Here is a 24,493-nt window from a genome sequence, read left to right as displayed (position 1 = left end):
GATTACAAAGAGGCGCTTGGGAGTTAGGAGGCTTCCTGGGGGTGGAAATCTCTGTGGAAATCTCTTTGGCAGGGTGGTGGGGGAGAAGTCAGATTACAAAGGAAGGAGGCATGAACAGGAGAGGCACAGACAAAGTCTATATCCTCCCTTTCTAGAATAAATGTTTTGAAATAGAAAACGGTAAAGGAAATAACAGAGGGCTTGGGGGAGCAGGAAGCCAGGAGGGAGAGAGGGGAGCTGAGCGGCCAGCTCTGCCTCCTACATGGGGCAAGAGGAAGGAATGGGTACTGGGGTGGAAGCGAGTGCAGGAGGAAGGAGGGGGCTGGGACTGAGGAGTACCCGCCAGTGGCTTCTCTCTCCCAGAGCACAGGAGGAAGGCCATCTGCTCAGAAGGAGGCGGCTGTGGTGGAGGTTCAGAGCAGCCGCCTGGGGACTGGAGGAGGATGCTGACACAGGACCATGGAGAATTGCTGAGCAGTGCTGAGGGCTGGGGCGCCACTGGGACTGGAGGCCACGGTTGGTCTGGAAAGAAGCCAATCAGCTGGGGCTCAAAGAACCCAATCCCCCTTCCTGCCTGGAAACAGGCCAGATCTCTCCTCATCATTTCAAGGTTGCTAATCTATCCTGTTCCAGCACACATTAGGTGTTCAAAAAATTCTCCCTGCCTCCCTTCTCACAGGCACTGGAATTGCTCTTGGCAATGAGCGCCCTGAATGCCAGAAGCTGGGATCCAGAGTCCTGCCAGTGTTTCTGCATACTGGGACTTTTCTAAGAACTAGGGGTTAAATTGGAGCCCCACCAATGGGGCACAGAGGGGCTCCTGGCCCACAGGGAAGGCAGCCCAACAGACTGGGGCCCTCACAAGGACCCAGCTCTGCCTCTCAGGAAGCCTTGATGAGAGAGTGGCACTCAATGTTGTCATCCTGGGTTGGTAACCAACAAAAATTCTTCTGTGGGTGGTAGGGAATACCCTGAAAGCTGACACTGCGGCCTTATGGGCGAATCCAAATTTCTTTCCAATGGACTCCTGGAATTTTCTCATCCCAGAGTGGGAATAAAGTGTGGGGCCACTGCTGATAGGTTCTCTTTACTTGTGACTAAATTACACCCTATGTGGTTGACCATTGTCTCCAGTCATTCCTCTGAGCCCCACGCCCTTTCCCGTCGGCTCCTGTCCTCATGAGAACATGGCTCTCAGGGTTCTCCTCCCGCCCACTGGTTGAGAGACTGAACCCTGAAGTTGGGGACCCCGGCCACTTCTTGCTCACTGTACACCAGCGGATGCAAAGCACTTCCCAAGTACCTACTACTTGCCAGGCACAGTGAGAAGCACATCACAAACTTCACCTCACTTAATCCTGGTCCTGGTAGGCAGGCATTAATCACATGTGTGGGAGACAAAACTTGGGGCTTGAGGAAGGTCAAGGAATTTGACCCAAGTTACACAGCAAATGGGCAAGACCAATTTGGGGCCCAGATCTGTTCAAACCCTTGAACTCTCCCCATAGTATCAATCTCCCTGACTTTTATGGGTCACAGTCTTATATACAAGGTGGCTAAAGACCTCCTCCCTGTTAAGCATTAGGGGAAGTCTGTCCTACAGCTGGTCTGCACAGATCTTGCCTGGAGAGACCCAGGCCTGAGGAATGCAGAGCCAAAGGGCCTCAGTGCTCACCTTGCCCTACCCGAGCATGCTAAGCTTACAGGGCTGGCCCAGGGCCTGGAATCCATGTTCTCTCCTTCCCCTCCTTGTCCGGATGAACACCTATCATGATGCCCTCTCTCTTTTTAAAACTCAAGGAAACTTGGTACGGGATCTGCCGATTGTGTCATTCCTCTCTTCTAAAACCTGCCGTGGCTTCCCCCAGCACCACAACACAACATCTAAGAGGCCCACTCAATGGTTTTGTGTGCCTCCCTCTTCTGAACTCCTCCAGCAAGTCTGACTACTCTATTAAAGTGCAGTTTATTGTTGACAAGATCGGTGAGCTCTCTGAGAGTGCAGACCATGTCACTTGTCTCTGTTTCGGTTTCCCACACTTCATTCATTCAACAGAAGTTTACCAGACATCTACTATGTGCCAAGAACTCTTTTACACCCTGGAGATACTCTGGTGAACAAGACGTGCTTACTGCTCCGTGGGGCATACCCAGCATAGATGCCAGCACGAGGCACAAAGCAGGCCCTTCATGAAATGTCTGCCAGTTGAATGCATGGATCCCCCAGGGACTTGTAAGCTGGAACATCCTGGAGACTCCTTAGTGTGGAGAGATATGTCCCACCCAGGGTCAGAGCCCTCCCTGAATGGGGTGCCACCATTGGCTCTACTCACTGATGTGGTCAATGGAGCCAGCGCAGAACTTCCCGTAGAATTTCTTGGCTCCCAGTCCCCGTAGGTCATGGATGGTGAAAGGCCAGAGGTGCAGCACATTGTTCCTGGAGAAGGTGTCCCTCTTCTCCACCACAACCACTTTGGCCCCTAGGTAGGCAAGTTCAATGGCAGTGCGCAAACCACATGGTCCTCCCCCAACAATGAGACACTGCAGAGGTAAGAGAGAAACACTCAGTGATCTCTAGCATTGTGGACACAAACTCCTAGTCAACACCTAACTGGTCCACGCAAATCAACCAGCAAGTACAAACCAAGCACCTTTTTGGGACCTGCCATTCATCCACCCGAGGTACATTATCTGTGGGCCTAACCAGGCACTGTGCCACACCCTACAAAGGACACAGAAGTAAAAGGACGTGGGGGGGCACAGATACACTTGAGGTTCCGAGTCAGACCGAACTGGGCTTAAATCCCAGCTCTGGCATTTGATACCTTAGCTTCCTCATCTGTGAATGGGTCTACTGCTCTTTCCTTGGGGAATTATTGAAAATAAGATTCCATTAAAAAAGCTTATGGTGCATCTCTGTGACCTTGGATTAGGCAATGATTTCTTCGATGTGACACCAAAAGCACAAGCAACAAATGAAGAGATAAATTGGACTTTATTCCTAAAAGATTTTGTGTTTCAAAGGCCATGATAAAAAAAAGTGAAAAGACAACCCCCAGATGGGAGAAAATATCTGCAGATCGTCTATCTTGTGAGGGACTGGTATCCAAAATATATAAAGAATTTTACAACTTGCCAATAAAAAAAAAAAAAAAGACAAACAACCCAATTAAGGAACAGGAGATAATCTGAATAGACGCTTTCTCAAAGAAGATATACAAATGGCCAACAAGCACGTGAAAAGATGCTCAATATCATTATCCACCAAGGAAATGCAAATCAAAGCCACACGACATACCACCTCATACCCGCTAGGATGACTATAATCAAAAAGTTCAGACAAAAACAAGTGTTGGTGAAGAAGTGGAGAAACTGAAACCCACATACGTTACTGGCAGGCAGATGCTTTGCAAGATGGTACAGATGCTTTGGAACAGTCTGGCAGCTCCTCAAAAAGTTAAACATAGAGCTGCCATATGAGCCAGCAATTCTATTCCCATGTTTATACCCAAGAGAAGTAAAAACATATGTTCACACAAAAACGTGCCCATGAATGTTCACGGCAGCATGACTCATTAGAGCCAAAAAATAGAAACCGAAATGTCTATCAGTTGATGAATAAACAAAATGTGGTCTATTGATACAATGGCTTATTCAACTATAAAAAGGAACAAAGTACTGGGGCGCCTGGGTGGCGCAGTCGGTTAAGCGTCCGACTTCAGCCAGGTCACGATCTCGCGGTCCGGGAGTTCGAGCCCCGCGTCAGGCTCTGGGCTGATGGCTCAGAGCCTGGAGCCTGTTTCCGATTCTGTGTCTCCCTCTCTCTCTACCCCTCCCCCGTTCATGCTCTGTCTCTCTCTGTCCCAAAAATAAATTAAAAAAAAAAAATTGAAAAAAAAATTAAAAAAAAAAAAGGAACGAAGTACTGATATATGGATGAACCTTGAAAACGTCATGCCAAACAAATGACATCAGACCCAAAGGGATACATATCGTATGATTCCATTTATGTAAAATGTCCAGAGTAGGCAAATCCAGGGAGGCAGACAGTAGATTAGGGGTTGCCTGGGAACGGGGGTGGGGTGGGGAATGACCCATAATGGGCATGCGGTTTCTTTTTATGGTGGTAAGACATTCGAGAATTCGATAGTTGTGGTGCTTGCACAGCTTTGTGACTACATTAAAACCATTGAATTACATACTTTAAAAGGGTGACTGATATGGTGTGCGAGTCATATCTTAAGAAAATGCTTGCATGAGAAGAAAAAGCGTATGGTATGGAATTTGGTACACACTAGTGTAGACTCTGTTATTCGCTGAGCCCCAGTCCCTGTCTTCAAGGGAGCCTGAGCCTAGTGGCAAACTCAGACTTCTGGAGTAAGCAACCAGAGCCCTCTGTGGTTAGTGATTCCTCCTCACCACAGAGACGAGAGGAAGAAACTATTGTCATCCTCATTTCACAGATGGGAAAACTGAGGCACAACGCAGCGAGGGAACTGGCTCCTGGCTTCCCAGATCCGAAGGGACAGAATCAGGATGCAAACCCAGGTGGTCTCACTCCAGAGCCCATCAGGCTGAGCTCCTACTGCTGTACGACTTCTACCAGGAATAAAAAAAAGAAAGAACGTTGCAGCAGAGGGGACCATCCGTTTCAAAGAGAAAGAAGTTCTTTAAGGTGGGTAGAGAAGGGTACTTTGAGGGAAGGGAAAGGAAGGAGGGAGAAGAGATGAGAGTCAGTCTGGGGCCAGATGCTAAGGGTCTGAAACACTAAGTGAAGGAGTATGGCCTTGGTCCTGCAGGCTGTGGTGAGCGGAGGTGACAGGACGGGATTCTATACGAGTCCCACACTAGGTTTCAATGGACACTGCAGTGTTGAACAGGACAAGGGCCCTTCCCCAAGGAAGCTTCAGCCTGTTACAAGAGAAGGGACAACATGTAATGACCTCATTGGTTACACTGGGCAAAAGCCCTTCCATTTAAACAAAATCACGAGGGAGTGCCAGAACCATCTAGACAGGAAAACGACAGTGTTTTGGCTGAAAGAGTCAGAGACCCCTGGGCAGCACCCCGCCCTGCCCCTGGGCGGTCCCTGAAGCAACTTCAAGAGGCAAGAGTGCACCTGGGGCGGATACCCCAGCAAGGCAACAGGGAAAGAGATCTGTACCCACCCACACCTCACTGCTCAACATGTCAGAGGCATCTGGAAGCTTCCCTTCTGCTCAGGATCAAACCTTATCTTTGAAAAATGCACGTCCCTTCCCCTAGCAAATATTCCATCATCCAGTTATCACTCATCTGGGGCCTCTGGGGTCTCAAAGGGCAAGTGCAAACAAGCATATCACAAACTCCCACACCACAATCAGCGTGGCTTACCAGCTGGAACCTTCCAGAGAGTTTGCAGAAACCCCATTAGGGGAAATGAAGTCACCACTGAGATACGACTCACTCCAGAGATGTCGGGGAACGGGCGTGCAAATCCATTTGCTTCCTTTCTGGTTAGAGCACACTGGGGAGAGCCACCGCCCCCACTCCTTATCTCACACCCCAAACAGCTCCTCTGGCTTGCCTTGGCCAGACCATGACGGGCATTTCAAAGTAAGATTCCGAACCCTGACACTCTGAGGTTGGCTTTGGGGTTAAGCCTGGATTCACTGCATTTCTTTGCCATTAGTGCATCTTCTTCTGTTTGCTAAGTGCTGTCACTCCAAAGCCAGGGATGGTGTGGGGGTGGGAGGATGTGGGGGAAGATGGGCAGGAGGAGGAGGAAGAGGGGAGCCCGCCTGCACCCTTCTATCCACCAGGCCTGACCCAACACCACTCCCAGAGCAAGGCAGGAGATCCCTTTCCCACCAGTGGGGTGGGGTGGGGGGTGGGGCAGGGGCTGCTGTGCATTTTTCATGCAAACAGTAGCCAGGGTACTGGCTAAACCTGAAATCCCACCGGTGAAAGGTCAGTTTTCCCACCACTCTGGGCCCCAGCACATACTTTGGGCCTGAAATTTCAGAGACGCCAGGCATACTGTAATCTAAAGTCAAAGCAAATACCAATGGGCCTAATTATATAAAGGGAGCAAATTTGGTGCAGATGTTATCAAGACAGGAGAGAAGGCTTGCCGGCAGGGGCCGGGCCGGTTCCTCTCGGAACACACTTGTTATGATTAACATAGGAACTTGGGAGTTCTGACTAGAGGCCACAAAGCGCAACTGCCCCGGGCCTGGGCAGAGGACAGGAGAGAAGGAAGCTCCGGATGTTGGGTGTAGTGCAAACAGACCCCAGACGCAAAGGCTCATGATAACTCAATGTGAAAAACTCTCCACATTTCCCAGACCCGTCTGGGCTCTCGCTGCTGAGGACCGGGTGCCAAGGAAAGAAAACTTTTCATTAGGACTCAGCCCCGAGGCCTTCCTCGAGCCCCAAGTGACACGGTACATTCTGTCCACAGGGTCCATGTTAAATGTTACCCCGGAGCTAGGCTCTGCCGTTATAATGATCTGCATGTTTCCCAGGCCAGCGTGGGTGCTCCTCAAACTCTCTCCCTGTGTCCCCTGCATTTCTGTTATGCTCAGAGCCCAGTACATGGCCTGGCACACAGGCGGCCTCGATAAACAGTTGGTAGATGCGCACGAACTTCTCACACCCACCCCGCCCACCCAGTTCTGGCTCTCTATCAGTAACTGGGATCTGTGGTTCATGTCAGCCAGGGTTTATGTCTGCCTTTCCCACCCAGGCGGGGGTTAGCTGGGGTCTGCCAAGGCCACCAGCATTACGGACGTCAGCAGATCTGCGTGCTCAGGCGACATCGATTTATTACCCAGTGGGGAGTGGGGCAGACCCAACACCAGCAGGAAATCCATTGTATAGATAAGCTTGGCAGTGCATTCGTGGAGAGACAAACACCACATGGAAAAATCAGCTCTTACTTATCAAGGGGTGGGAGCGGGGGACGAGCAGACTAGCCCACAGTCGAGGCACTGATCATGCTTCAGGCACAGGGCTGGGGCAGCCTCAGCCACACAAGACTCTCTCACGATCCAAGAGGAGCCGAGCAGGCAGTACCCACTTCTTGATGGCATGATGCATGTTCCGATCCACAAGCGGGTGGGTGTATTGGGACCATGCCAAGAATGCTAAAGGTATTCAGTCCCCCAAGGGAAGTGCCGAGGGGACCAGGGGCTAAGCCAGGGGTTAGCAGTCTGGAGATTTGATTTCCGCTTCTGAACTCTGCCTCCAGTTTCCCTGGGGGCTCTGTGTGCAGACGTTCCGGTGAGGAGGGGCACGGAAAGCCAGCGCCCGGAGGCGGCAGGAAGGCCGGGGCCTGCGTTTCCCCAGCGCTCTGCGCCTTGTTGAAAAGGAGGAGTACGGCATCTAAACTCTATGGGCCCAGGACTTTCTACTTGCCAGGCACTGTCCTGATCACTTTATGTATTTCATCGTTCCCACGGCCCTGTGAGGTCAGTGTCCTCATCACCTCCACTTGGTCAATGAGCAAACTGGGGAATGGAAAAAGTGAAGTCACTTGGTCCAGGTGCCCTTAGTATCACCATTTTTGAGCTAAGAAACAGGAGCAAAAGACAGGAAGAAAGTCCCTCGGGTCGGTCACGGGATGAGTAAGTGGTCAAGTTTGGATACAAACAGAGGCAACGGGGTCCAAGACCTGTGCTCGGAACCACGTATCTGACATGACAGTAAAGCAGACCTCAGGGGTGCAGTCAGGATGAAGGAAGGTGGCTTTTCACCATTTCTCTGCGTGGGGCACACCTCGGCCTGCTGAATGGAGCTGGGGTTCAGGCTGGGTGCCCAGAAGACCTACAGGCCTGGGTCTGGGCTGAGCCTCCTATGCTTCCCTAGGGTGGGAGTTTACGGGCCGGATGGACCTTGAGCTCATGCAAGTCCAGGAAGCCACCTTAGCAGGTGCCTTGGCAGTGAGGGGTTTGGCCACGGACAATGCAAGCCTTCTCCAGTGCATCTGGGGGGCTGGCGACCCTGGTGGAGAGCCGAGCGATGGGAGGTGAGGCATGGTGCCATCTTCCTGGCCCCGCGGGCCGGTTCTCTGGGGCCGGTTCTCTGGGGCAGCGCTCTGGTTCCAGGGACATGCCGCCCCACTTCCTCACGTGGCTTCCCAGCTTCACTGGCCCTTAGGACCAGCTGCTTATCTGAACCCAGGCAGGAAGGCCCTGTTACTGGGTCACCATGGGTGAAAACAGCTCATCTCAGAATCACAGGACGGAGACTTTGCCATCCCAAGTGCCACCCACACGCTAATATGGAGGGCTTGCGGCAGGGGCCTGGCCCCACACCCCCATTCTGCAGGGCAGCACTAAGTGGAGAGACGTAGCCACTTCAGTTTCTAGCCATGGACGAGTCTCCGTGGGTTGGGTGGTCAGACAGGGGCTCTTGCCGGGGATTTCAAGGGGCACTCTGGGCAGGGAGCTAAATCTCATCTGACTTGACAGGCCCCGCCCCTGTCTGGCTCTCCTGTATCTGGGTCACACCCAGTTATTCCTGAGTAACAATGAACACCACTCACTAACCTCAGAAATTCACAGAAAGGAAAAGGAAAAAGATATCCTGCTCTCCCTGTCTGCTCTGAAAAAAATAAAAAAAATAATAATAATAATAATAATACAAATGCCTCTGAGAAACATTCCATTCCTCCCGGTCCTTCCTTTCCAGTTCGAGCCAGCGGTCTGAGGTGCACCTGCGACCAACCACCACAGGGTCTGCAAATGTTTCATTTGCAAACATTCTGCCCCTTGGCCTTGTGAGTCCACTTGTATTGGGGCTTTGGTCTCAAGGCGGTGCCGCCTGCCTCTGGGTGCTGGTCATACGTCACGGTCTTTCCCCGCTTGGGCACAAGCGCCCTGAAGTCAGGGCATGCGTGCCGGGCCCCATCCAGCCCCCGCTGGCAGGACAGCACAGGACCCTTCCTCTGCAGATGTCCAAGTGCCTAATCAACAGTGCCAACTCTGTCCCACCTTTGTTGGTGCCTGTACCTCCCGTGTTGGGAAAATCAACAGTAATCACAGTGTTCCCAACAGGAACAATCAAAACCAGAGCCCACACTGGCTGCCTGCTTACAATGTGCAGGAACAGTGCTAAGCCCTTTGTAAGAAATGTGTCTCGTTTCATTCCTACCGAAACCCTGAGTTAGGCATATTCATTACTATCTGGCACTGGGAAACTGGAATTTGGGAAGCTTATAGGACGTGACCAGGGTCCCAGAACTAGAGCAGGAGCTGACCTGGGACTCCAGAGTCCATGCTTGAAGTCATAAGCTTATATATTACCTCTTCCAGGTTTCCAGGAGGTGCTCAGTGGTCTATTGTTAACATGTCCCCTCCTCCACTAAAACATGTAAGGATCGCTGAGCACCCTGTGGGATTGCAGAGGATACGAGAGAAACCTCAGAGACCGGCTGGCTGAGACCAGAGAAAAAATAAAACGGAGATCATGAATGCTGCATTGTTTGGGGATTACCTGTGAAGACTGCAGAAACTTGCTGGAGGGACAGACAGGTGACTTTCATAAAAGAAGTCCCTCTAGAAGAGGGTCCATGAGTGGCCACCCGAGGCCGAGGATGTGGACACTGGAGAAATGCCACACCGAGGTTTGGGCCAGAAAATGGGAGGGTTTGGAGGGAGTGGCAGCCCAGCTTCCACCCTTGTTCCCTTACAGTCCCTCCCCCGAAGGAGTGGAAAGGGCCTTCTGAAGTCAGATCATTCACTCCCAGCTCACAACCTCGAGGTCTTCCCGTGGCACAAAGAGCTCAAAATCAGACCTTATCATGGCCTTGAGGCCCTGTAAGACCTTGTCCTCTAATTTCTCCTGTCTTCTGCTCCTACCACACTTCCTTCCTTCTCTGCACTCCAGCCATAATGGCCTCACTATGTACACACAGGGCCTTTTTCATTTGCTTTGCCTCCTGTCTGGAACATTCTTCCCTTAAAAAAAAAATTATATATAAAACATATAAGATACACAAACATATAAAGTAAAAAATATATTTTTTTCTAATATAAAAAAGGACATCTATTGCAAAAAATATGTAGGCCTAGTTTTATTTTTCTTCATATTAACATCCAACTTTCCAAACAGCATTTAAAAATTTTTTTAACATTTATTTTTGAGAGAGAGTGCGAACAGGGAAGGGCACAGAGAGGAGACAGAGAATTCAAAATAGGCTCCGGGCTCTGAATTGTCAGCACAGAGCCTGACGCAGAGCTCAAATGCACAAACTGTGAGATCATGACCTGAGCTGAAGTCGGACGCTTAACCAACTGAGCCACCCAGGCACTGAGTCAAACAGCATTTTAAATGTTGGTAAATATTTCCAGATGTACATGTATATTGTTCTATTGTAGGCTCTTTTTTTTTTTCCTGTTTGTAATCTTATAGCTTTATAGTATTTTCTTTACAACATTTTCCCAAAGGTTTTCAAATACACAGAAAAGCTGAAGGAATTTTAGTGAACAAACAAGTACCAACCACCTAGATTCTATAATTACATTTTGCTCTCCTTTCTTTATCACACATTTATTCATCCGTCCGTCCCTCTACCCATTCATCAACTTATTTTTTTGGTGCATTCCAACTAAATTGCAGAATCAGTACATTTCCTTCCAAATACTTGAGGATATCACTGATTGGAGTTTGAGATGTGTTCAATGCTCCCCCCCACTTTTTTTTTTTAATGTTTGTTTTTGAGAGAGAGGGGCAGCGAGAGAGAGAGAGAGAGAGAGAGAGAGAGAGAGAGAGAGAGAGAGAGATACACAGAATCGGAAACAGGCTCCAGGCTCTGAGCTATCAGCACAGAGCCCGATGTGGGGCTCAAACCCACGAACTGTGAGATCATGACCTGAGCCGAAGTCAGATGCTCATCCAACTGAGCCACCCAGGTGCCCCCAAACCCTTTTTGTTTTTTAAGATACAATTCACAAAGAAATGCACATATCTTAAATATATTAACTTGATGTGACAAATTACACTATTTTTGTTCCTTGTAGCCTATCAGTCTGCTCTCCCTCACTGGTCTTTCTTCTAGTTGACCCCGTGCATTTTCGTCCCCTCGGCTCTGCTGCCGGCATCTTGGTGTGTGCAGTGAGCAGCCAGGAGTTTCTAGTCAAGGTGCGGGTCTGGGGCCGAGCAGCCGGCTGTCTTGGCTCCCTCTTCTCCCTAAGAACAGAAGTCCCAGGCCCTTCCACGACCCCCCCCCCAAAAAAGGGTGTGGAGGAATCTCACATTCCTTGAGGAAGAACAGGGGAAGGAGCCTTCTCCAATGGGCTGAGGCCAGATATACTCAAAGCTAAGAAATCTCAGGCGGGTTATAATCCACATGTGGGGGAAAAGTAGGGCTAAGATACACAAACCATCCGGGATCCAGAAATAGACACGCTAGGTCACTGTTACCACTTTCTCTTTTTGCTAAGGCTCTTAGAACCTGTAAGTCCAGTCAGGTAGGGGTCCCCACATTATACAACAATAGTCAGCACTCAGCGTTCTTCATTCAGGGAACCTGTACCTGTCTTGCCAATGTCACAGCTGTAGCTAGTAAGAGGCAGAGCCGGGACTTGAAGCCAGGCACTCGGCTCCGGAGACCATGCCTTTGGTCACTGGGCCACAGAGACCACCGCAGGTGACAGGGGCATGGAGAAAGCGGACTGGGAATCCACAACAGCCCTCCCTTGCTCCGGTTCTCAGTGAATTTTAATTTGTGATCTCCTCAAAGGCAGGGTCATATCTGGCTTGCCTCTGCGTCCCACGCCACTAGCCTGGCACAGGGCTAGTGCTCGGTGAGGATTAGAAAAAAGAGAGGTGAGCATACATAGCAGGCCCTGGGTGGACCAGTACCCTTTGGGGGCCTAACTGGTGAGGTGGCTGGGAGAACAGCAGGCACTGGCAGGATCCAGCGGGAAAACTACAGCAATGGCAGGACACCCCTTCCAGCCAGGACTTGGGGACTTCTGGAAGGGGCCAACATCATGGTAACTCAATCCAACGAGAAAGGCAGGACACAGTCTGAGCATCCACCAACCTATACTTTCCCAGCCCAGAGAACCCAGCCCGGGCCGTGCCCAGCAGTCATCAGTCTTCCTGGTGACACACACTTCCGCTCAACAGGTGCCATGACTGGGGGCCACCTGAGGTCAGGAGAAGAACGTACTTCGTATCTCCCACATGCCGACCTACAGCCGGTGTTAGGTGCAGGCACTCATTTCCATTGTGAAAGCCGCATTGCTTTGCCCAGTGTACAGCTGAGGAACTGAACCTCAGGTGACGTGAATGAATGGAGCTGGCATTTACTGAACTCTAATTCTGTGTCAAGCACTGGTCCAAGGGCATCTCACACGTTAACTCATGCAAACCTCACAACCACCCCAAATTAGGAAATGACGGCACAGAATGGCTAAGTGGAGTGCCCAAGGTTGTACACCGTTAGGAAGGAAGAACTGACATTCAGACCCAGGCTTCCAGTTCCAAAGCACAAACTCACGTCCATCGTGTCACGCCTGCCTGAGATGACGGAGCTAACAAAGCACAGGGCCAGGAGTCTCTACTAGGTCCCCGTGACTCTACCATCAAGCTCTTCTTCTTTTTTTTAATTTTTTAAAATGTTTATTTTTGAGGGGGGGGGGCACACTAGCGGGACAGGGGCAGAGAGAGAAGGAGACACAGAATCTGAAGCAGGCTCCAGGCTCTGAGCTGTCAGCACAGAGCCCCATGCGGGGCTCGAACCCACGAACTGCAAGATCATGACCTGAGCCAAAGGTGGACACTTAGCCGACGGAGCCACCTGGGTGCCTTGGCTCTTTCTTCTCATATCGCCCTCCCTGACACCTCTCTCCCACATGTTTGGGTTCATTATCCCTTTCTGGCCCATTTTTTTCTCCATCATGGGTACTCTGACTCCTTCACTGGGGCCGCCTCATCCCGTGACCACGCACGGTGCTAAGCAAGGCTGACCCTATCAGTGGGCAGCAGCCTTGTCCTGGGCTGCCCTGTACAGAAAGGCCTCTATGGGCATGGTAATGCATCTGCTTGAGAACAGGCCAGGCGTTCCTTCTGCCTTCACAGACTCTTATTGCTCTGAGGTCAGCAAAGGAGAGACTACTTACCTGAGTCCAGCGGCTGTTTCTGCAGCCAGCCCAGAGCTGGGCCGAGAGCCCAAGGAGAACAAGGCCACCCCTGCCTCTCCACAGGCATATGTGGACCAGCAAACACTCGGCCAAGAGCCCTGGAGTGTTTCCCAAGGAGGACACAGCAGGTCAGAATATGCTACAAGAACACGCTGTTAAGAACATGCTGGTTTCCTTCATCTTCCTCTTTTATAGGGTCTACGGCCACACAGGCAGGTGGCTGGGTGCATGTGGCTTAGGGTCTAAGCAGGACGTAATTCACACATGCAAACAGGTGAACCCCGCCCCCTCCCCCCCACAGCCCTCCAAGGAACTCCACAGGGAAACAATGCACATGGCCGTGGAGGGAGCGGCCCGGGCTGGGAGGCAGGAAGGCCATTTCCCAGCTGTGTGACTTCCAGCACAGCAGCACATTAGGCTCCAGTGGGTTGACCTCCGTTTCCTCCACCATAAACAAGGAATTAGGGTTGTTGCGGGGATGGAGTCAATAGACCGCAGAACTCAGCCGAGCACGCGGTAAGCGTTTGCTACGCGGCAGCAATGACCGACAGCTCGTCTCCCTGCTCCCCTCCTCCCGAGCAGAAGTTCTTTCAGTGAAAGCAGCAGGGCTCCGCCTCCAAGACCTCTCGGGCCAGCTCACCCAGGGACACGGATGCGTTGATCCCGCCAGTTTGAAGGCTGAGGGTGTTTCACATTCCTTGGGGGCAGATGTATTGGCCTTTATCAGGGTGCTTTAGCAGGGTAGATGTGCCCTGCCTGGAGTCTGGGCGCCCAGAAGGCTGCCAGGCCGCGGGCCCCCATACCCGCGAGCTGCCCTGTGTCCCCCAAGGCCATAGGTGTGCGTACTGTCCAGTCTTCAGGGGTCAGCACACTCTTTCTGTAGAGGACCAGGCAGTAAATATTTTAGACTTTTTGCCAACTGCTGGGTTGGATCATCCTGTCTGCTGCTTCCTTCCTCGGCGTCCCCTTTATCTTAGGGGGTCCAAGGAGATACTCACGAAAGCCTGGATGCCATTGTCAGTATCTCCTGAATTCTGATGAACTTCCCTTGCTGCTCCTGCTGCCCAGAAGCCCTGCTGCACATCGTATAGAGGCTTCTCTCGCCATTCAGGTCTCGCCCCAAACATCCCATTCCTCAGATGTATCTTCCCCACCCCACCCCATTTACTCTCACGTTTCCTTGTTTTCCCAGGGTGCTGACCACAACCCAGAATATCTTTTTTATTTGTTAACTAGTTCACTGTGCCTCCCTCCACCTGCAGTGCAGTGTAACCTCCAACAAAGCAGGTAACTAATGTGTCTCCCTTAGTCACACTGTATCCCCAGAGGCCAGAAGAGCCACTGACCCAGAAGACCTGCATCGCCCAATAAATCAATGAATCAAGTCCAATCGTACGTTTCCCCCAAACCAGGATGTTTGCAGACACTAACCAAAATATCATAGTCAATATATTCTTTTAATTTTTTTAACGTTTTTATTCATTTTTGAGTGAAAGATAGAGTAGGGGGAGGGGCAAAGAGTGAGAGCAAGACAGAGAGACAGAATCCGAAGCAGGCTCCAGGCTCTCAGCTGCCAGCACGGAGCCCGATGCGGGGCTCAAACCCGTGAACTGTGAGATCATGACCTGAGCCAAGGTCGGACGCTCAACTGACTGAGCCACCGAGGCGAGGCGCCCCGTGTCATAGTCGATATTCACTGAGACACTATCTTGGGGGCTGTGCACATACTATCTTATCAAATGAGACGGAAAGTAACTCATGGGATACACTGACATTAAGGTCCCACTGCCGAAAAATTTATCTGGGAAGAGGCAGAGCTAAGTTTCAAACCAAGGTCCGTCCAACTTGGCCCCAAGTGACTAACCACCCTCTTGCTTAATTTTGCAGGGTTTTTTTTGTGTTGTTGTTGTTGTTTTATCAATTTCATGGGAACACAGATTATCTGTGGCTGATTAGAAATGCTGGTAAGCAGTGATGTGCCTTGGGACTTTTCAAACAATGGAGGGAAGACATTATCTAAAATGTGTGGCCTATTAAACAACTTGTTTCAAAGCACAGGTTTGGGGGAGAAGGAAAGAAACGAGGTCGCCAAGAAGTATGGGGTTTTTCATCTTTCACCAGAGAAACGGTTAGGGTCAGGTAGGGGAAACAACTTCAGGTATCACAAAGCCAGTTAGGAATGACAGCAAATCCTGACACATCCCAAGGGAAAATCCATATGGTACCCATACCTTGACCCACCTCCCAGGATTGGGCTATATATCCCATACCCAACCACTGAAGGTTAAATGGGGAAATCCCAAATCCAGATGTGCACAAGACACGGCCCGGTCTATTTCCAGAGAGACTCCTTCCCCAGTGAAGAGGCCTCACAGCTTGCAGATACCAGCAGATAACAGCATCTGACACATGCCTTCTGGGCCATTCTCACCCAATGCAGTTCTGACTCCACATGCAGCTGACACAAAAGAAATGAGCAAGCTCGCCCAGAAGCTCCCCGTAACTTCCAGGTGGGTTAACCTGACACTATAAAGTGGTTTGTAATTAACATGTTTTCAAAACTGGGAGTAGATCACAGTGTCTAGACATTGGGAGACTCCAACCCTACACCATCCTGCCCACCCAGGATTACAACCTGCCAAAGAACATGTTATGCTTTCTTTATCAGAGGATCTTGAAGGGCACATCTCTGGAAAGCCTCTCCTCACTGCCTGCTGGGGGCTGCTGGGGAATTCTCTCTGCCACCAAGAAGGAGGCATGCCTGGGCATCTCGGGCTCCCGCTCTCTGGAAGTGGCCATGCCTGGGCCACTGGAATGGCTGGGGGCATCCCCTCTCAGGCTGGCTGACGAAGTCCACATACACAAGGCAGGACTTCCGGGATCCAGGCGTATTGCACCATAGCTGTGACCCTGCACGGGAAGAATTACTGTAACCCTCCAGATAGAACAAACAAACTGCTGGCCCCAATGCAAACACAGGTGCGGGTGGAAGGGGGAGTGCTGAGGTAGGCAAGGACAAGGTTTAAGCTGTCCTACCCAGGAGCCAAGAAGAAAGGATATTTATCATTCATTTGCCCATGCATTCATTCAAATAACACTCAACACAGTTTTTTTCTAGGCATCATGTTGAGGGCTGGGGAAACAGATGGACAGGCCACATTTTCTGCCCACAGCTACTCCCACTTGAGCACAGAAAGAAAAAAAAAGACACTAAAGTTTCTGGAATTGGGTGGACTTCACCAAGCACATGCATAGAGGGATTGGGAAAGAGCAGAGGCAGAAACCTGGAAGGAAGCCACTCTCAGGCTGGGTGAAGAGGTCCTGAAGCTGGGAATAGAAAGGGTTATAGAGACACCCTTAGCCCATAAAGATTAAGAGATTTAGTTTCCAAGTTGTTGTGTGAGTGTCAGGTACTCAGAAAAATCTGGAAGGCATGTAGAAATCCCTGTAGTTGATCCACAGAGCCAACAGAGTAAAAGATTCTGATTTTTAACAGTAACAGTAACTTCTATTCAGTGGAAGTCTGCTATGTATTATGCATGATGCATGCTGATTTCATTTACTATTAGAAACATGCCATTTTGCAGATGAGGAAATGGAGGCTGTGAAATGTTAAGTAACCTGCCTGCCCATAGTTGCAGGTTATCCGGTGATGGCCATTATGAGATTTCTACGATGCCCTAGGACCTCTGATCTTGAAGTCATTGCCCATAAGACCACATGACCCAAAGTGAGAGTGTCCAATAGAACACGGTTTCTCAGCTTTGGCACTATGGACATTGGGGGCTGGATCATTTGTTGTTGTCGGGGGGCTAACCTATGAACTGCAGGATGTTTAATAGCATCCCTGGCCTCTACCAACTAGATGCTAATAGCAACCCCCTTCTGCCCTGAGCATGACAATAGAAAATATCTCTATTGCCAAATGTCCCTGGGGGGCAAAATCGCCACCAGTTAACAGCCACTGCAACAGAAATATAATGTGAGCCACATGTGTAATTTTTAATTTTCTAGCAGCCACATTTTTTTTTTGGAAAAACTGGAAAAAAAGAGAGAAAATTAATTTTAATACATTTATTTAACACATCAAAACTATCGTTTCAACATGCAGTCAATATAAGAAGTACTGAAGAGGTATCATACAATCTTTTTTTCATACTAACTCCTTGAAATCTGGTATGTATCTTACACTTACAGCACATCTCAATTTGGACTCGCCACACTTCAAGTGCCCTAACCATGTGGCTAGTGGCTCCCATAACGAACAACACAGATCTAGAAGAGAAAAGGAGGAGCTTACCCATTTTTAAGAATGGGTGGAGGCAGAAGAGCCCAAGACGCTGCTGAAATCAATGGTCGGAGAGTATAACAGGCAACTTCTGGGAATGTTCACAGTTCAAGTTTTTCCTTTCCCCTCTGAGAAGTATCTCTCCCTACCAGCAACCTACTTACCCCGTGGGCTGGAGTGGGACAAGTGAGGAGTGAAAAAAAGGTATCTGGTAAGGAGGGGTGGAGGGAAACCCAAGGGAGAGCGAGAGAGAAAGAAAGAGAGAGAGAGCATCCATGGGAGGGGGCCCTGGGAAGCCCACCCACGCAGAAAACAGGGAGTTACTGAAGGCTTTCAGGGAGGCAGCAAGCAGACCAGGCGAGGCAGAGTCCAGGAGTAAGACAGATACAGACAGCTCATCCACACTCGGGAAACGCCCAGAGTCACCTCCACCAGCAGCACTGACTCAGGGCTGATCCCAGTCCAAGTAACCGCTGAAACAAAGCCCCTAAAACCACAGTCTTAGTCAATCTAGAGCCAGATCCAGAGAAATCGAGGCCCTTGCCTGGGACCACTGAGCAACGATCAACACATGCTTGCAATGACTCAGATGGTAGGGCTGGGGGCTTGCCGCTGTCTGGACTTCATTTATTCACCCATTTGGCCACTGCTACCCTGGCAGGAGTCTCACTCGCCCCACTGTGCAGATGGGGACAGAGGACCACACTGCTGGAAAGGGCCATGACGCTTCACTAATTATTTAAGGAAAAAAAACCTTAACTGAAGCACACAATTCAAGTTAAAACATAGCAGTGATCCTCCCTTGCATATGAAATCCATTAACTAATTGATGTTTTATAGAAGGAACAATAAACAGAAAGCCTTTTGCAATTAAAAAGAAAGCAGCTCTGGAGTACCTGGGAGGCCCAGTTGATTAAGCGTCCGACTTCGGCTCAGTCATGATCTCACGGTTTGTGAGTGTGAGCCCCACGACGGGCTCTGTGCTGACAGCTCAGAGCCTGGAGCCTGCTTCGGATTCTGTGTCTCCCTCTCTGTCTGCCCCTCCCCTGTTTGCACTCTGTCTCTCTCTCTCTCTCAAAAATAAATAAGAAACATTAAAAAAATATTTTTTAAAGGGAAAAAAAAAAAGAAAACAGCTCTGTGTACTGAAGAAGGAAGAAGGCACGGGAAAGGCCAGCGGGCAGAGGGAGGACAGAGAAGACAAACAGAAAGGGACAAGGGGAGAGGCAGATTCCTGCAGGGGAAGAGAGCAGAGAGCAGAGAGGGGCCAGAGCTCATAGAGAAGGGAGGACCAGCACCGGGCCTCCAGCGGGGAGCAGGATGATGCTGTCTACCTCAGCTCTGCCGAGACTGGGTCACTGCTCTCTCGTACTCTCTGGGGAGAAACACACCTTCCCACTCAGAGGCCCCACTTGACAAGAAGTATGGTGGTGGCCAGAGGCCCGGTCACATATCCCTGAGAACTAGGTTTGGAGGGTAGCCTGCAGTTTGGCTGTCCGTGGGTCCTCGGGGCCTGCAAATCTCCTGCCTGCCTCCAAGAAGAGGCCCATCCCACCCTCTGAGCAGGTAGTTCCAGAAGAGCACCTCCCCTTAGCTGATGTCTGGGTTCCACCAGCTGTGCTGGGCACCCCTGAACTGCTCACCACTCTCAGAGTTAACTCCACTCCTGCTCCCCACGCTCCCACCAGACCCCTGAACCAGGGAGAGGCACATTCTCTCGCACCATGTCCCCTAATAGAACCTGTCATCCCATGTGTAGTAGGGAAAGCTGAGGCCCAGAGACTGAAAACCAACCTGTGTTGTTTCCACTATAGAGTATGTGTATTATTAATATAATAGCCTTAAAGGGGAAGGTTACATAGGGTATTTACACACACACACACACACAGAATACATGTGAAAAGGGCTCTATAAGTTATAAAGTTTTATAAACAGTTATCAAGTTGACTCTTAATACAGAGAGTATAACATCCTGTCGACAAACATATGGCCCTCTTTCCAAGGGACTGGGGCCGGCTTACAGAGTTCCTTCTAGTATGTTATTCAACTAAGCCAAAAAAAAAAAAAAAAAAAAAGGGCTGTATCTAACCTCCGCTTCATCCCTGCGTGGGCAAGGTCTTGTTTGTTTTTCAAAACCCACTTTTTAAGCACTTGGAGAGCTGTCTGTTGCTTCCCACAGTTTCCAGCAAAAGTGCCGGCTCCAATTAAGCCCATAAGGGATCGCCTCCCCCTGCAGCTGGCTCCAGAGCTTCCAACCCCCAAGTAAGGAAGAAAACCCCAGCCAGCGCCAGGAACCAAGCCCCCCCCCCCTCCCCCCGTCAAAGCAACTCAGCCCACCTTCCAGTTCCGGGACTCCTTTGCGAAGCACCTACTATGTGCTGGGAGGCATATGCTCCATGCTGAAGAAGATGTAGGATTTCAAGGTCTCTGGCCACAGTTTGGAAACATGATTGCAGGTGGGGGTTGGGGCTCGCTGTGAAGCACTTTAGGGGAAGCATGCCAGGGTACAGGGTGTCACCCTGGTATCCTCCAGGCCTCTAGAGGGCCCAGAACTTCTCCTTTTCCACATCTGGACATCCTTGCAGCCTACCTCCCCGGAGACAGCCGAGCAGTGCAGTGTAGTCAAAGAACACTAACCTGACCTGAACCAAGAACTGAAGTCCTCTTCCATTTTGGGATCCCGGGCTCCCCTAGCCTCAGTCTGCTCATCCATGAAATGGTACCAGAAATATCTACCCACATCACAGAACTGTCAAGAGGCTCAGATTCCAGCCCCAGCCAACACAGCAGGGGACGGCTCAGAGATGGCCAGATTCTGTCATTTGGACTGGAAGTATGAGAGGCTTAGAACAAGAAAGGATGCAGACAAGGAAGGTCTTCTGTATGGGAAAGTGCTCTAGAACTGATAAAATGTGGAATATTTCTGGAATATTCCCTCCAGCACCAAATAATGGTTTTATTCTAGCAGCAACCATTTACTAAGAGCTCACTGCTTTCTCTCCAGCATCTAGAACACTGACATCATGACCCTAAGTATACGTGTGTGTGTGTGTGTGTGTGTGTGTTGAGTAAAAGCTAGTTATTGCTCTAGGTCCTTTATAAACACCTCATGAAACAGGAGGAATCTTGGGAGAGACAGGTGAGGAATCCCTCCTTTGGCCAATGACCTTATTTATAACTTTCCAGGCCACATGAAACCTTGCTTCCTCCCCTCTTGCTTTGTAAACATGTAAGGCAGAGATATTCAAAAGGCCCAGCTGACTGGACAGATTCTGGGCACCTAGAGGCTGAGCACTTAAGGTAGCTTTACCAGCCCCCCGGGCTTGACAGAAATTAAAAACCATAGGACCTACTGTGCACTGGTTACCACTGCTGCTATTAACCCCCTAAATTAAGCTCTGCCCAACCCGCTTCTCCTAACAGCCTGAAGGGAGGGATCCCTAAAGCCATTCCCTGAAGCTCACTCTTGCATCAGTAAAAATGCGGAAAGGCCTAGGGGTGGGCTTGGCTTCCTATAATGTCCGGAACCTCTCTCGGAGAGCCTAGACGATTTCATCACGAAACCCGAGTGTCATTTTCTGGGACAGACAGAATGGGACATTCAGGAGCTCAGCGTCCCACGGAGAGACTGTAGACTGGCCCTTTCTCCAGTTTACCTCTCCTGGCCTGGGACTGCAGAGCGGCAGCTGAGCTCCAACGCACAGCCTCCACGGGCAGGTGCGTGGGTACGGCCCTCCCCTGGGACACGGACACCACTAGGAGGAAGGTGGACAGGGAAGTGGCTCACAGGCCACAGGGCCAGCCGAGGTCTCAAGAGCCCCGCTGTTCAGATTTCTTTTGCTCTGGCAACTGGTCATCATGACCAAGGCAGTAACCTTACTCTATGCAGACACTACTCTAAGTGCTTTACTGTATGAATTTCTTCAGGTCTCCTACTCACCCGATTCTCTGGGTAACCACTGCCTTCTCTATTTTACAGTTGAGAAAACTGAGGTACAGAGAGGCTAAGCACCATGCTGAAGGTCACACAGCCCTGACAGTCCCAGCCTGCATCCCACCGGCGATACCGAAGACGGAAGACACAACACCAACCCCTTTCGGCTCAGCTCAGTTTCAGAAAGTTGCTTCCTCACACTCCGCTCTCTTGTAGGCCTGGACGGAGCAGAGGTGGTGAGATTCTGGGCTCTGAGCTGGAGTAGGGAGGAGGATATGCAGGGTATGGACAGTGATTCTCCCCTGCTGATGCCCATCAGGCCGAGGCTCCAGCAATCATTTTAACAAAGAGTGCCACGTTCAAGCCGGCACACCGGACATTTTCACCTACTCTGAAGACTGGGCTGAAACAGAGTATGGTTCCAAGGCCCAGGATAGTGAAACAACAGAAAACAAAACCATAACACATGCCATCTGAACTCAGTGACCACAAAGCCTTTTTTGATTCAGTGCTTAACGAAGTCAAACAAAAAAGGAGCAGGATGTGGAGTCATGATGGCATCTGGCCACGTTTCCCCCCCATACTCCTACTTCCTGTATAATGAAGCATTCTGTCACTTTAGCACCTTCTCACCAAAATAACAATAGGCTACATTTTTCCACCTCAGGACAGTTGGCTTGAGGCTGCAGATGGAGAAGCCGGGAGAGGGGAGCCACCGAGGACACTGATTAATGGGTTTCCCAGGTCTGCTATCAGCTGTTCCAGACACGAAGTATCGGCACTGATCTCAGAACATGCTACGCCAAAGGCCCTATCGCAGGCACTCCGGGCAGATCGTCCCACGCATTCCCAACCCATGAGGCAGCCTGGAGGGGAGCCAGAGAACGCCAAGGTGGACAGAGGAAGGGCCAGAAAAGGTCTGAGAGCCCGCGGTTCTCACTGCTGCTCTGGGAAAGGAGGCTGGCAATCCCATGGGGCATGAGGACACCAGCTCTGACTTGAACAACAATGGACCGCCTGGTCTGGCCTTAATTAAAAGAAAGACGCAGGATCATACCACATTTAGAAGAGGCCTTGAAGAGGCCATCTGCTAGAACCTTGCGTGTCACAGAAGAGAACAGGGAGGAAGGGAAAGAGGAATTGTACTTTTGAGGACTTCCTTTGTGCTAGCAAGGGTGCTTGATGTGCGTGCCGAAGCGAGTAAGGTATGTTTTAACATCGCTGTTTTACAGAAGAGGAAATTGCGACTCACGCCACTGATGTGATTGGCCCCGGATCACGAACTAGTAAGTGAAAGAGCTGATATTTGACCTGAGTCGCTCCCAGGCTCTTCCTAGCATGCCCTGCTGCCGTGCACAGGCAAGCCCCACACAGCTCCTGATCCCCAGTTCCTAAGGGTCATCAGACCAGGGGTCCTTAACCTTGTGTGCGCCAGGGGTCACTGTGGCAACCCAGTGAAACCTACAGACCCCTTTTTAGAATAGTATCTTTAAATGCACAAAGCAAAATGTTAACACATGTAACATATCTAATAATATATTAAATAATAAGATCTAGCCCCAAGTCTAACACCTTACATGATTTCCAAACGGCCTTAAGTGTAAACCAGAGACTAAGGAACCTGCGACAGTTATGAGGACAATTGGAAACATCTGTGATTTATTTTGGTGCTAAAGGCACAGGCACCCTTAATACAGGTGTGCTGCCTACATTCATGATTGGGGACGATGCTACAGTTCAGTTTAGAGGTGGGTGAAAATAAACACTGGAGAAAGGGCCAGTCTACAGTCTCTCCAGGGACGCTAAGCTTCTGAATGTCCCGTTCTGTCTGTCCTAGAAAATGACACCCCAGTTCAGAGACTCCTGAAAAGAAAACAAACAAAACAAAACCTCATAACAGAACAGGTGGCAAATAAGCATATGAAAAGATGCTCCCCACCACTTGTCATTAGGAAATGCAAATTAAAAACAATAATGAGATACCACAACATGGCTATCAGAGTGGCCAAAACTGATCACCGCCAACACCGAGCGCTGGTGAGGATGTGGAGGAACAGGAAGTCTCATCCGTTGCTGGTGGGGATGCAAACTGGTACAGCCACTTTGGAGGACAGTTTGTCAGATTCTTACAAAACTAAACCTACTCTTACCATATGACCCAGCAATCGGCCCCTTGGTATTTGCCCAATGAAGTTGAAAACTTATGTCCATACAAAGACCTGCCCAGCAATGTTTATAGTGACCTCATTCATAATTGCCAAAACTTGGAAGCAACCAAAATGTCCATTCGCTAGGTGAATGGATAAAATTGTGCTACCTTCAGACAATGGATTATTGTTCAGCCCTAAAAAGAAACAAGCTGCCAAGCCATGAAAAGACATGGAGGAAATGTAAATGCATATTGCTGAGTGAAAGAAACCAGTCTGAAAATGCTACCTACTATGTGATCGCAACTATGTGATGTTTTGGAAAAGAAGGTCAAACAACTGTGGAGACTGTAAGAAGATCGTGGTCGCCAGTGGCCGGGAAGGTTCAGGAAGAGGGATAAACAGGCAGAGCACAGAGGATTTTTAGGACATGAAAACACTCTGTCTGATACCATAATGACAGACACAGGACACTATACATTTGTTCAAACCCCTAGAATGAACACCACCAAGAGTGAACCCTAAGGTAAATGTGGACTTTGGGTGACGATGTGTGTGAGTGTGGGTTCATTAATTGTAATAAATATACCACTCTGGGGCAGGATGTTGATAATGGGAGAGGCTGTGCATGCGTAGGGGTAGGGAGTATATGGGAAATCTCTGTACCTTCCCCTCAATTTTGCCGTGAACCTAAAACTGCTCTGAAAAAAAAATAAAGAAAAAACAACCCCCCAACCCAAAAAACCACAGACCAGAGCAGCACTGCCATGAATCCCCAGCACAGGGGGCACTTGTAAACCTTTTCCCCAAACCTGTGGGGCAAAATAAGAAGTTACCATTTACTGAATGCTTACAACATTGTGGGCTCTCATCTAGGTGGATGCATTTTCTACTTACAACAGCTCCTTGAAAGGGGGTAATATTACCTTCATTTTGCAGATCAGAAACTTTGGGTTTCAAAGTTGAATCCTAAAACAAGTTAGATAGATCT

General features: G+C 49.8%; 1 protein-coding gene across 6 annotated transcripts in view; it reads right to left on the bottom strand.

The window, feature by feature from the left end:
• LOC115524485 (F-actin-monooxygenase MICAL2) overlaps positions 1–24,493 on the bottom strand; it is a 223,772-nt gene that overhangs the window by 135,909 nt on the left and 63,370 nt on the right. For all 6 annotated transcript variants that reach the window (XM_030330799.1, XM_030330800.1, XM_030330802.1 and 3 more), the window contains exon 4: positions 2,334–2,541. In XM_030330799.1, coding sequence (XP_030186659.1) covers positions 2,334–2,541 — 208 coding nt within the window. The remainder of the gene's footprint in view (positions 1–2,333; positions 2,542–24,493) is intronic.

The sequence above is a fragment of the Lynx canadensis genome, chromosome D1 (genome assembly GCF_007474595.2).
Source record: "Lynx canadensis isolate LIC74 chromosome D1, mLynCan4.pri.v2, whole genome shotgun sequence".
In the NCBI taxonomy this organism is placed as follows: domain Eukaryota; kingdom Metazoa; phylum Chordata; class Mammalia; order Carnivora; family Felidae; genus Lynx; species Lynx canadensis.
This window is presented reverse-complemented; position numbering and strand designations above follow the sequence as displayed.